This window comes from Coloeus monedula, assembly GCF_965178545.1.
Source record: "Coloeus monedula genome assembly, chromosome: 1".
Lineage (NCBI taxonomy): Eukaryota > Metazoa > Chordata > Aves > Passeriformes > Corvidae > Coloeus > Coloeus monedula.
The window spans coordinates 112,077,664-112,091,773 of NC_138781.1; the positions used below are offsets into that span (position 1 = coordinate 112,077,664).

Here is a 14,110-nt window from a genome sequence, read left to right on the forward strand (position 1 = left end):
GGAAGGACCTCAAAGTAAAAGTAAATGTCATTTCCAGGACTTAAGAGGCAAAATGAGTTGGTGATTTGGTCTAATAGTTTTCCAGATGGTAGCTTCTAATACAGGGGTTGAATTGAAATAGAAAGCAGAAAAATCTGGATAGTAAATTGGATAAAAACATGTGACTGTGCTTGGCTTCCAAGCATGCATAGCATTGAATCACAGCTTTAATTCGCCTGCTCAGAGTGTTAGCACTGAGAGCAGCTTTCTAAGACTGAAGATACTTGTCCTGTCACCTAAGTTATTTTGCAAATCCAGGCATTTATATTCTGAGTAAAACAGGGGAAAGAGGATGGGTGAAAAACATGATTCAAAATAAAACTAATGTAGAAACTTATACATTTTATTTTGGTTTTGTGTTGGGTTTGTTTTAAAACTCTTGTTATATTTGCATCATTTTAGCACTCTGCCTTGTAGCTCATAAAGGTTTCGGTTTTTTCCCTGCTTTTAATACACAGGCTGAACCCCCTTAGGAGCTTAGGTTTATGGTTTTTTGTTGTTATCTGGTGTCATTTTTGCTTTCCTGAAAGTGTTTAAGTTCATCAAGTTGAAAAATGCAAAGGCTTGGCTCAGTTTAACAGTATTATAAGTGGATGCTGCAAATGATTTCCCATACAGGTCTGGCAAATAATCTCAGTTCTGGCCCTGAAACATAATTCCCATTCCAGTTCTGGGCCTGTCTGGAGCAAAGATTAATCATTGTCTGTTGAGTACTTACAAGAAGTGAACAAATACAACCAGAAAACCCCCAAAAATATTTTATCGTGCAGTCTTGGAAAATTCTTCTCTCAATCCCAGAATTAAATATGCCAAGGAAGAAATAGTTAAACGTAGCAGTGAATGAATAAGGATGCTTTCAAGGAGTACTGTTATTTATTTTGGCTCCAATTCTACAAATATTTGAGAATATACTTAACTTCTAAGTACTTAAGTTGTCCCATTGACTTCAGTGGGAAAACTTGCATGTTTAAGGGTTACACCTATGTAAATATTTGTAGAAATGAGAATTCAATATTAGTACAGATTTTGGTGAATGTAACTAACTGGATTGCCTAAAATATATTTAATTTTTAACACTCCTGATTCTCTTACGTTTCCTCTTCCTTAGCAAATTCTTTCCACTGAAACTTAAAGTTATGGAAATTTTGTGTGAATAAAATCAGGTAATACATTAAAAGTGCACACACTTTCCCCTTTATAAGTTAAATCCGTACCTCTTTTTCTCATTTACTTTATTATCATTTGCCAAGTATCCAAACAGGTACAGGGGTTATTATTGCATTATCAATTGCAATACAGTCTGATACATTGGCTTTTCTAATTCAGCCGCTTTTCCTGTTATGATTAGAACTTTCTCCTGGCCCCAAGGGTAATTACTATGGTTCTGTGTTTAGTGCAGCATGCATTCCCTCCATTTTTGAAACTCCACCAGCAGCTTTGGTTTTGGATGCATTCAAAGATGGGAAGATTTCCGAAGTACAGGAGAATATACTCCATGATCCACTGAGTGCCACTTTACCTGCTGATTCAGTTCATGGAGTCACCTTGACACCATTACAGGTATCTCGTATTTTGAAAACTTTGCTTCACAAGTCACAGGGAATGTTCTCAGTAAAGTTAAATAGATGAAACACTGTAAGAGAATCAAAACTGGATGATGTGATACCATGAAAATGTTGCAAACTGAGTAAGCCACAGACACAATATAAAGAAAGGGGAAAAAAAACCCAAACAGCAGCTTCTTTTGGAGCTACACAGCAGTCTCACAGACTGCAGAAGAATGTTAAATGTGCTTGGCAGGCAAACAGAGCATGCAGTTGTAATGCTGTGTTCCTTGAAGAAATGTAACTTGCTGAGAGATGCTAAGCCCCCTAGCTTTCACTGCAGGTAGGGGGGAATTAGCACAGCTGATAAACCCAAGAATGTTTCACAAAACAAATACAATCTGTGATTCCGTGATTTAATACCAGAGCTGTTCTTGTTTCTCCAGAACCAGATCACCCTGAGTGGCAGAGTGCCCCACTTGGGCAGATATGTATTTGTGGTACATTTTTATCAGCTGGCACACCCGGTGTTCCCTGTGCAAGTCCGTGTGAATGCAGGACATGTGTGGTCAGGTAGGCATCTGCATTTGATCTAACCCCTTTCCCTTCTCAGCATTTTGGGAAATGGAGCTGTGTTGGGTGCCCACCAAAGCTGCTCTGTCACTCCCCTCCTCAGCTGGACAGGGGAAAGCCAATATAACAAATAGCTTGTGGGAGGAGATAAGGACATGGAGAGATCACTCACCAATTACCAACGTGGGCCAAACAGACCTGACTTGGGGATTTTAGCTTAATTTGTTACCAATCAAATCAGAGCAGGGTAATGAGAGCTAAAGCCAAATATTCAAACGCTTTCCTTCCACCTTTCCCTTTTTCCTGGGCTCAGCTTTACTCCCAGATTTCTTCAACTTCTCCCATGGGTGGTACATGGGGACAGAGAATACGGAGAATATGGGCTGTACTGAGTTCATCACAGGTTGCCTCTGTTCCTTCCTCCTCAGCAGGGGACTGCTCACACTCTTCCCATGCTTTAGTATGGGATCCCTCATATGGGAGACAGTCCTCCACCAACTTCTCCAACATGAGTCATTCTCCTGGGCTGCAGTTCTTCACTAACTGCTCCAGTGTGGGTCCCTTCCATGAGGTCATGAGGCCTGCCAGGAGCCTGCTCCAGTGTGGGCTTCCCAGAGATTCACAGACCCCTTTGGGCATCCACCTGTTCTTGCGTGGGTCTCCTCCACAGGCTGCAGGTGGATCTCTGCTCCAGCACCTGGAGCACCTTGTCCTTCTCCTTCTTCACTGATCTTGGTGACTGCAGAGTTGTTTCTCTCACGTGTTCTCACTCCTCTCTCTCTGGCTGTAGCTGCTCTTGAGACGGGTTTTTTTCACCCTTCTTAAATATGTTATTCCAGAGGCACTACCATGGTCAGACCTGGCCTTGGCCAGTGTTGGATCTGTCTTGGAGCCAACTGGCATTGGCTATGTTGGACATGGGAGAAGCTGTCAGAAGCTTCATAGAACCCACCCCTCCAGCAGCCCCCTGCAACCAAAACCTTTTCACATAAACTCAATACATTTTTTCTTCTAGGTACTTTCAATGCTTCATTCTGCCCTCATACTTCTGGCTGTCGGGTTCAGGTGATTGCAGAAAACCAAATAGAGCTTGACATTTCTGAACCCAGAGTCTCTGTTACAGTGATGATACCGGAAGGAAGAACGCTGGTTCTGGTATGTGTATTACATAAATGTGCTTGAAAATGTTATTCTCTGTTTCACCCTTCATTCAGAGATAGATGCAAAGATGAAAGCCAAAAAGGATAAATTTTTTAATGTTGTGTTTCAGATTAGGATCTTTTGCACTGCTTTTGGTTTTATTTTAAATTTTTAAGATACTCTGCATTGTTTTTATTGTACACTGCTTGTAGCACCACACCTTTGAGTGGCACATGCAAAGTTATTTTCCTATTTTTTGATTAAAATCTTACAGGTTTTGAAAAAATCTAGAATGTATAATGAAGCAACATTTAAATATGTAAATGCCTTAGCTTATGTCTTTTCATTTTTCTCTGAAATGTACAACTTAGCTTTCTTACTGTTTTAAGGAAAATATCTTAGTTGTTCCAGCAGACACCTACAGTTACAAAATTCTTGACAAAAGGACAGTGGACAAGTCATTTGATTTTATCAGCCAATGTGGAGGAAACAGTTTTTATCTTGAGTAAGCATCGCTTTCTGAAAAACTGAACATTGACAATAAACTGGGAATAATCTTACTTTTACTCTGTATTAAAGAGCTGTCTTAAATCCCTATAATTATGCTACAATAAAATGCTTTTCATGGCTTATGCTGGCCCATTAAATTTCCATGAGTCATTTTTCCATGACTTCCTATTGCAAATGCAATGTAAAGGTAGAGCTCTATTGCTCACAGTACAAAAGAGGAAAATCTGTGTCATCTTCCTGTCTTTGGTATTTCCATCTTTGGTATTTGGATTTTGCTTGGCATGTCTGAACTGATACAACTAATACGCACTTGCTATGAAAACAATCTCTTACCTGCATGTTCAAAGCCATTCACTCCTAATTTACTTAAAGTCTATCCTTGCATGTGTGCTGATGCCATCCTTACGTCAAACTGTTTGAAAGACAGAACCCTAATTTACTGAACCACTGCAAAGCACTCTCATAACAATTCCTGAGTGCCAGCACTTACATTATTTATATTTCAATTGAAATAGCCCAGAACGATCATCAGCCTTCTGTAAGGACTCTGTAAGGTCACTGGTGGCTTTTTACAACAACGGAGCCCTGCCATGTGATTGCCACAGCGCAGGTGCCACGAGCCCTACGTGCAGCCCCCTGGGAGGGCAGTGTGTGTGCAGACCCAACGTCATCGGTCGCCGGTGCAGCCGATGCCAGACTGGCTACTATGGATTCCCATTTTGCAAGTGTAAGTACATCCTTGCACTCCTTCAGCTCCTGACCCAACCACCTAGTTAATCATCTGCATTTACTGCAGATGTTCTGCAGCCTGACTTTTCTCTGTAGAGCCTGATCCTGTGAGAGGCTGGTCAAGCCGTTTTAACTTCACCATAGCATAGCTTTCGGTTTAAGGCAGAAGAAATCCCATTCCCCTAAAGCACACAAGTTCATGGTGTGCCTTTGCATGTGTTGTCTGATCAGGTATAGTAGGCTTTCAGCTAAACTGGTTAAAATCCAAATTGCCACTACTTCAGTGAAATGGATTTTTTCTGCACTGACTGCTGAATAGTTTCCAATTTGTTAATGTTTAATCCCGTTTTACACCTTCAAGCTTTTCCATAGATAATCAGAGACACAGCATTCCTAGTTCGTAATATTCTGATGTTACTAGTACCAACAGATCTGTAGATTTCACCAACAATCTTCAGCTGCCTTCCTAGATACTATACTTGATGTTTATAAGCACTGCTTTACAAAAGTGGTGCCCTTGACGCCAAAACTACTTTTTTAATCCTTGTCAGTTTTAGCAAGGGATAAACAATGTCTGTGGTAAAGTTAAGCAACCAATCCGTGGAAAAGAGCCAAGCACTAAACCTGCTCTTTGAAACTATTGTTGCAGTCAGATATTTGGTTTCTATGACCCTGAACTTTAAACTAGTGAGAGAAAATAGTCATGTCTTCTATACATAAAGGTTGTGTGTATTTGTTGCATATTCAATAAGAGTTGATTGTTGTAAGATGAGATGTGATTGATTTGTAGAACAATTTCTTTGATCTAGTATGCAACTGCGGGCAGCGTCTTTGTGATGACATGACTGGTAAATGCATTTGCCCTCCACGAACTGTGAAGCCAAAATGTGAAGCGTGTGAGAAATATTACTTTGGCTATCATCCCCTTGCTGGCTGCAAGAGCTGTAACTGCTCAGAAAAAGGAGTTGTTGATGTGGCAAGCCCAGAATGTGATAAAACCAGTGGGCAATGCAAGTAAGTTTGGGTTATGTGCGTTATAAACAATGCATGAAGAGTTTGCTCAAAGCTCTTTTCAGGTGTTTGGAGAGGGTATGGGAAATTTAGGGCATTCAGTCTTCATTGTGAGCAAAGTGGATTTTATCCATTGTGAACAGTTGCAAACTAACCCAAGCTTTGTGGACGACTGAGTTCCCTGTAATTATTCATATGCTCACAATTCCCCATTTTTCTGTTAGCAGGTGCTTGCCTTGAGTAATGCACAGGCATATTTTCCAGCTGTAAATTTTCTTCCAGCTCTGCTTACCTGTATTCAACATCCATATTTTACACCTTGGTCTACAGAGAGAGTAGTTCTGCACTGCAAGCACTGAACAGCTGTAGAAGTCTAATTCTATTGTGAGCATTTTTATCCTTCAAAGTCAAATCCATTCCTAGTCAGTTCTATGGCCATTTAAAATGTCACACTGTGCAAAATCTGAGAACAGTACTAATTTGCTGCTTTTTCTCTGTGGAAATCATAAAGTTGTGTCATAGCCATGCAATCCCTTCAAATATCCACCTGCCTGTTGTTTTATTTTCCCTTCCTTGCTCCATTCCTACCTCCCTTACTGACTCTCCTCTGTGTTTGTTGATAAAGATGCAAACCGGGAATAAAAGGACGTCGGTGTGATCAGTGTGCTCCTGGAAGTTATGGTTTCCCTAACTGTGTGCCATGTAGCTGTAACAGAGATGGAACAGAACCAGGTGTTTGCGATCCCCAGACAGGAATTTGTCTGTGCAAGGTCAGATAAATCAAATTACTTCTGCATTCACAAGCATTGTTTGCATGTCAGTGACTATTTCATATATAATGGGGTGAATAAAGTGAGTTTATAATTTAAGTTTTCAGTAAAAATTAAATGCAGCTGTACAAAGCCATCACACTTTGCAGTATGTGCATGGATTATCATGGTAGCATTGAATACCATTTTTAATGGCTTCAATATCTGTCAGTTGTACAGGTGGTCTTAGGTTTTGCAGGATGTTAGAGAGCTGCAGAGTAGATGTCCACTGATTCACTGAAGCAGTCTGTATCCTGCACATATCTGCTTTATCCATCTGTATCTTGCCTTTTGGATGTTTACCAAGTCCCATGCTTTTTTTAGCCATATTATGTTGGTTGACATTTTACCACATCATTATAGCTAGGAAATCTTCTTTTGTTCTGATCTGCATAATTAAATGTGATAAATCTGAACTTTCACAAGTGACCTTTTATATTGTGGGTTTGCAAAAGCCAGCAGGAGGGTTTTGGCGAGGAAGTTACCAGCTGTCTCTGACTAATATTTATTACGCAGTGGCTCACATTATAAACTGGAAAGACAGCTCATAAGATAGCCTCCAAGACAGTTTTATTTGCATTTGGAATACAGTCTATCCAGACAATCACACGTGTTCATTCATTTGTTTCTACACATTTAAATAAACATTCTTTCATAAGGTCTGTTTCATGTGCAGGAAGTTTTGGGGACCTCAGCAAAGCAAAAAGAAAACCACTGAATTTTCTTTGAACTCTGCCTTAACAGGAAAATGTTGAAGGTGCAGCATGTGACACTTGCCGACCAGGATCTTTTTATCTGGACGCTTCCAACCCCAGGGGATGCACACCTTGCTTTTGTTTTGGGGCAACCAGCAACTGTCGCAGCACAGATCGTCGTAGAACCAAGGTGTAACAAAGATTTTTTTCTTCTCTATCATGAACTTACACTTGTTCCATTAAGGACATTCCAGATTTCTTCCAGAGTTGAAAATATATTTTATTGGTTTCTAAAGATGAGAAATATTCTCCAAGCAATTCTCCGGGTGAAGATTTAGTGCAGCCTTCTTAAGATTAGGTGTAGTCTGAAAGTGCCATTCAGCAGAAATGGCCCTTTTCACCTGTTTGTTAACAAGTCACTAGTTGGACTGAAGTTGAGTGGGCCTTTATCTCGCTAGCTTTATCTTCAAACTCTGTGTCAGTGATCTCCTTCAAGATGCTTTGATAAGCACATATCATTTTACATGTCTATGTTATAGATGCATTCTTAAGAATTGTGACAGATTCTACAGAGATTGTAAAAATTGTCTTTCTTCCCTCCCTATAAGAGACATGACATCAAGTGTGATGATGATAAAGATTTTTAGTAGCATAAATGAACAGTAAAATGGCTGAAGACTGAAAAAAATGTGAGAGAAAGGACAGTAAAAGAGAAGAGAGCTAGAATGGTGGATGAGGAGTTTAGTTAAGGTTTAGACATGGACTAGATGCAATCCAGATTGTGCCCTTTACTGTTTACAAGCAAAAGGTAAAAATGTGGCCTAAGTGAAATCAGTAGAAAATTTCCTCTAGGCATTACTTGTTCTCACCAAAAACTGTTTATGAGAACACGTCTTTTTGTTTTATTGCCCTGGCCAGTCAAGGGCAACACACCAGAATCCAGAACTGTTCTGATACATACACATTATGCTCTCTTTCCTCCAGCATGATGATAAACTAAAAGAGGCATGATCTTTCATGAAACAGCAGCCATAGACATAAAATGTGCATTAAAGAGCCAGAATATTAGGCTACATTGCCTGTCACTCCAAAATGTCATGCCATGTCCCCTCCCTAACAGTTAACCTGATCCAAACGCTGTCTTTTAGGTTAGTGCCCTGGGTTTGATTTTGGAATGGAGTTAAAAAAGCATCTCCAGATTATATCCTTGGGTTTATGTGCACAGTTCCTAGTCACCCCCAAAAGGCTATGTCTTCATGTGGGTGAAGATAGAATATAGTTTCCAGGTGACAAACCAAATGCCTGCATCCCAAGTAGCTCTGGCACATCTTTACATTTACACTCTCTTTGAGGTCCATGCATTGTGTGAAGATTTATGCTGGCTGTGAAGGGATTGGATGTCATGGTCAGGGAATTACAGAGGCTAAACAATTTCTTCTGATTGCTTGGTGCTGGTAAAGCTTAATAAAGGATGAAACAAAGTTTTATTTCCTTTATGTATTTTTCATTAGTTTGTGGACATGAGGAACTGGCACTTGGAGGCAGTAGATGAAAATATTGAGATTCCAGTCACTTTCAATCCAGTCAGTAATAGTGTGGTGGCTGATGTTCAAGAATTGCCTGCTTCTGTGCAGAATTTGTACTGGAAAGCACCACCATCCTACCTAGGAGAGAAGGTAAATGCCACCTAACTCATCTGTTTCAGTAACATGTAATCATTTTTTTGCCAACATTGGTAAAGAGTCTCACTGTTTTTCTTAGATAAGTTTCTCTCTCTTCCCTTGTCTTTCTTACCTATTATGCCAGGAACCACAACATTTTGCTTCCGAGTACAGTGTTGCAATTAACCAATAACACAGAATTAATCATGTTGCTTGGTGCCAGAGAGGTCTTTATGTGAACAGCATGATCAAGAACTCAAAGGCTTAAATGGCTCAAGGAGCTGGTACCTTTAGCTGCTTTTTTGAAGCCCAGAACATGCAGAACTTGCCAATGTGGCTGCTCTGAAACCCAGAACACAGAGGACTTGTCAATCCTTTGGATTCTCTAGAGTATGCCCTGGGCAGATTTCCAAAAGAGTAAAAGGTGATTATGTGCTCAGTGGCACACAAAAAACCCGCAACCTTTTGCTTTTGATATATTGCTTGGGAAAAGCATCAACTGGTTTTCTACTCTTTGTGTTCTTTGGACTGCTTGCTGCTCTCTCGACTCATGCATAGGAGCAGTTTCCTGCTCATGGTTAATACCATCAGCATCTCAGCCTGAGAATCACACTGACCAGGGGACTTGGACGATGGTGACTTCCAGGCCCAGAGCCCCCCTCTTTGGATCTCTGACAGTGCCAGTACTTACCAGCCAGTTGCAGGACACACAGGCTTTTCAGATGCAATCCTGCTGAGACACAAGAGAAAACAAATGATGTAGACACCAAAGCATGAAAGATGGTACAATTTTTTAAGTTTCTCCTAGTCCTCATTTTAAAGACTAGAGCAGTATTTTTCCTCCTGCTCTCCTATGTATCTCAGGTGAACAGCACATTTAGTTGGGGTGCTTTTTGTCAATGTTATAAAGGTTCTTGTTTCAGAGACTACAAATTATTTTTTGAAGAAATTTCATGTTAAAGCATACGTTATAACCTGCAGTGTTAAAACAAAGGTCCTTTTGTTGTTCCATAACAAGATATAAAGCAGGCAATAACCCTTTTTAAACACAGCTATTAAGATCAGTGCTATGAGTTTTATGTTGCATGTCACAGTATCTACCTAGTCCTGCCATGACTTGCTTTCATTTACAGTGACAACACTGCAAATAAAATAGTTCTAATTTGGGTCCTGCTTTTGCTGTACGCTGTGTGTGAGTGTATATTTTAGCACAGGCAATACTGCATTAATGAATGTCCCACCAAAATGCTATCTAGCTGTGAGTTTACAAGTTCATAAATTTACCCATTATTCACGTTATTGTGTTTCTAAAATGTCAGGGTTTGGTCTGCTTCCAGTGATAGCATCTCTTTTGGAAAATATGAACAAGATCGCTTCAGCTATTTTTCATTATGATGGGGGTATAAATACTGTTTTCCATGATCTGAAACCTTTTAACTGGTTCCACTGGAACATTTATATTTAGTGGAGTGCATTTTCTTTCCTCTCTCTGTCTTTTGTTTACAAAGTTAAAAGGGAACCAAATGTAAGATGTATAGCAGTACAGAAACTAAGAGTAATTGAGAAATTCAAATTATGTTGCCCCCATTTTTTTTTATGTTTTAACATTCTATTTAATAGACCACTCTTGACGTTAGAAAATAAATACTCTACATACAGAATACAGAGGTTAGTTTGTAACGTCAATCTTGTCCTACAAAAAAAAAAAACACATTGAAAAAGAAGTAATTTAACAGCCTCTCAAATGGTGCAGTTCTGAAACATGTTAACAGGAAATCAACTCTAATTTGAATTTTCTTATGTTTTTGTAAAAGAATTTATTTATACAGGGTGGTTTGATTGTGCTGGCAAACTATAACCAATGTTCCAAATGATGCAGTTGGCTAAGGAGAATAGCATTAATTATGGACCTGTGATCCAAAGAACAAATTTAGTATTGAGATGTCAGTATTTTGTTTGTAATTCATCAGAGATATGGAAAGGGGAGATTGAAGGTGGTGCTTACCTTAGAACAGCAGAACCTGGCAAAGCAGTTCTTCCATGGCAAAACCAAGGGTAAGATGTAAGGGCAAATGCCAAGAGGTGCAAACCAAAATAGGATACCCATGGCAAAATGCCTGATTTCACTTAGTACCCACAAACCTTCCCTCAAGTCTCTTCTTGGAACAAAATCTAGGCTGTGCCTGGAGCTTCCTTTGCTCCCAGTGTTTTGTACTGAGTCACTCACACGGCACCCAGGGAAGTGCTGTGTTTGTTGGGTGGTTCAAACACTTGCCTGTGTTTGTTCTGGGCAGCAGCCCTCTGTTGGGTTGGGTTTGAGGCTGCCTGTGGTCACCTCTAGTTGAGCCAAAAGAAGTGTCGTTTCAGCTCAGCCTGCAGCCACCGTCTACTTACAGCAGAGCCAATACCAGTAGAAATCCTGTCCTGAAAGTGGAGCAAACATTTCCTGATTGTGTTCATGTTTTTAGTAAGTTTAGAAAATGCTGGCCCCTGAAACCCACCGTTAAACATGCTTAGTCTGACTTCTTTTTATCCATGGCTATTTGTTAGGTTTACCACCACTTTCACTGTCAGTCTTATGTCTGCTCTTGATGCAAATCTGTTCTGTACAGTCAGGGGAAGACTGTTCATGTGGACATGTGATTTCTCCATGACACAGGTGGTGTGAACCCAAGTATGAAAAAACCCCATGATGCAGGTAACCTTTCAGAGAACAGTATCTGCTCAAAAAGTTGTATTAGATACACACAGTAAACAAAATAGAAAGTAATTTCTTACAAACAACAGTATTTTCATATTTTTTCTAAAGAACAAAGAGCAAGTGTGAGTGCTGGAAGATGAGATAAACTGGAATACAAATTCATATTATTATCAAGCAATAGTGCAGTAAAGTATCTCTGGTCTTGTGCATTTTGTTACAGCTTTCTTCATATGGTGGCTTCCTAAGTTACCAACTGAAATCTTTTGGCTTACCTAGTGAGGGCATGGTTCTTCTGGATAAGAAACCTGATATACGACTAACAGTAAGCTTTGAAATGCTATTTTTTCTTATAAGCAACACGAATACTATGACTTTTTATGTTACTTAACAACTATGGCTAATTTTGCTCTTATAGTGTACTTAACTATTAAAACAACTGGCTGTGTTTTTATAAAAGTGCTTTTGCTGCATTTTCCTCAAAGCTAGCAACACATCTGTCGCTGTTGCCAAAGTAACATATTGTTAAGCATAACTGATTTGAGCAAGTAAAAAGATAAAACAGGATTTTCTCTGTAGAATATGCCCGTGGAAAAAAAACCTAATTAATGTATTGCACACTTGTCAACAAGTATGGCCTCATCTCTGCAAAAGGTGCCCTGGATTTCATGTGTAATTAATCTCATTTTCTGTGAGAATTTTCTTCAGCATAAAACTAAGCATAATTGTAGGGCTTCAAGGGACCAAAACAAAAAGCAATTTAGGTTAACAGTTTTCTAATTTAACCACTTTAGGGCCAAAATTGAAATCCTTAACTGTTTGTTGAAATTCTCAAGGGGGAGTTTTGTTTTCTCAGACTGTCAGAAGTACTAATTCAATTTTCTAGGATTCTTACTGGGAAGCATACCTCATAAACTACTAGTAATACCCATAGTTGCTGGTGCACCAGGATGCAAAGGAGAGTGTTTCAAAATGCAAAACCACTTTTATTCTAAAGTAATAACTAATTCCTGTGAAAATTGATCATCATTAATTTGATTCTCTTGGTGCTTTACTTGAAAACAATGTTGTTAATAGGCAAAAGCAGTGAAAACTTTGCTGGCACTAGACCACCTTCCTGAGAAAAAGGTACAGTTTTCCTAGTATTACTTAGTTTTAATCCCCCGAAGAAAAGGATTAGTGTGCTTCACCAAATTTTATTGCATCTGAACACTTTCCCATAACAAGCAGTGAAACAGCAATGTTATATCCTCTTTCTCACATAGGGCCATCAAATGGAAGTTGTTTACATGGATCCCAACAACCCACTGCCTGATCGCCAATATTATGGCCGAGTGCAGCTGGTTGAGGTAAGAACTGAAAAGGGAATGGCCTTCTCTTTTCTTCCCAGAGTCACATAAAAATACACACATGCAGAATATGTGCTGAGATACCAAATACTTGGTAACAGTGATGAGTACAAACTTAAACACTGTAGACCTTAAATACAAAGAACATTTTTTGTCTCTCTGTACTGCCACATTGAACCTGGGTTCTGGTTCATGACACCTAATTTTAGCACCTCTGAGTTAGGCATCTTGTCCAGTATAGCCCTTAGCACTCCCTCCAGGGCCTGTGGAGTAATAGTGAATCAGTCCTCAATAGAAGGTGATTCATTGCAGCTGCAGAGTGTACTTAATAGGGATGGAATGAATTGTTACCTGTTTTCCTTGGTGTCTAGGTACCTAGTTTAGAATGGGGTGCCCAACATTCAGATAGGTGAATTTAGCAGGGATTGTTCCTACAGTAAATCTGTGCTCAGAAGGTCAATCTGGGTTATTTATTTCATATGCAGGCAAAAAAGATGTTTCTTCAAGCCAAATTCAGTTTTCAACAACGCTGTGTTTATTAGCAGCAAGAAAGCATGTGAAGGCAGCCCTGAAAGACTGGGTTTCTAGGACTTCACTTTCTGTTAAAAATAAAAGCATTTTCCTTCACCCTTTTATGGCTCAGTGGGTGATATCTAAAAGAGATTTGGATGACTGAAGAAGAACCTACAGGCTTCTTCACTTTTCAATACCTCAAAGCCATACTTACCTTGCACAGTAAAAGGTACATCCCTTTCTTTATGCTCATTATTCTTTTTTCCACCCATCCTGTGTCTATTCTCCTGGAGTGTCTTTTACCCCACACCAACTGGCACTAGATGAGTCTGTTCCATGGGTGCTTTCTCCCTTCTTCTGTCCTCTGGTCTCCTTTGAAGCTACTCTTTTTAAAACTGCAGCACTGTGCTCGTTTTGTACCGTCAATGTGCAGGGCAACTTCAGGCACGCCGGCAGCAGTACCCCGGTGTCCCGAGAAGAGCTGATGATGATCCTGTCGGCGCTGGATGGTTTGCACGTCCGGGCCCTTTACTTCACGGAGACCCAGCGCCTGACGCTGGGGGAGGTCGGGCTGGAGGAAGCCAGCAGCGAGGGCAGCGGCAGCGTGGCGCAGAGCGTGGAGAGATGCTCCTGCCCTCCGCAGTACGCCGGGGACTCGTGCCAGGTAGGAAACGTTCGCCTCCAGACTGTGCCAGCATCTTTTGCTTACAGCTATACATGCTGGGTTAGTTAGAGGAACAGGATGGTTATTAAAGTAATTAAATGTGCTCCTTGTAAGCCTGTGCACTTTCAATGGCTCAAGTGCTTTCACCATCTAAGAAGCACTGTAGGGTTGTTCT

General features: G+C 40.1%; 1 protein-coding gene across 1 annotated transcript in view; it reads left to right on the forward strand.

Annotated features, from left to right (window-relative positions):
* The window catches only part of LAMA3 (laminin subunit alpha 3), a gene marked incomplete at both ends in the record, with an annotated part of 109,949 nt that overhangs the window by 56,973 nt on the left and 38,866 nt on the right, over positions 1–14,110 (forward strand). The window contains 12 exon segments of the mRNA XM_082280189.1: positions 1,434–1,599; positions 2,030–2,156; positions 3,172–3,311; positions 3,686–3,801; positions 4,322–4,533; positions 5,345–5,549; positions 6,172–6,316; positions 7,100–7,240; positions 8,562–8,726; positions 11,633–11,734; positions 12,675–12,758; positions 13,705–13,935. Of these exon segments, the coding sequence (XP_082136315.1) occupies positions 1,434–1,599; positions 2,030–2,156; positions 3,172–3,311; positions 3,686–3,801; positions 4,322–4,533; positions 5,345–5,549; positions 6,172–6,316; positions 7,100–7,240; positions 8,562–8,726; positions 11,633–11,734; positions 12,675–12,758; positions 13,705–13,935 (1,834 nt within the window).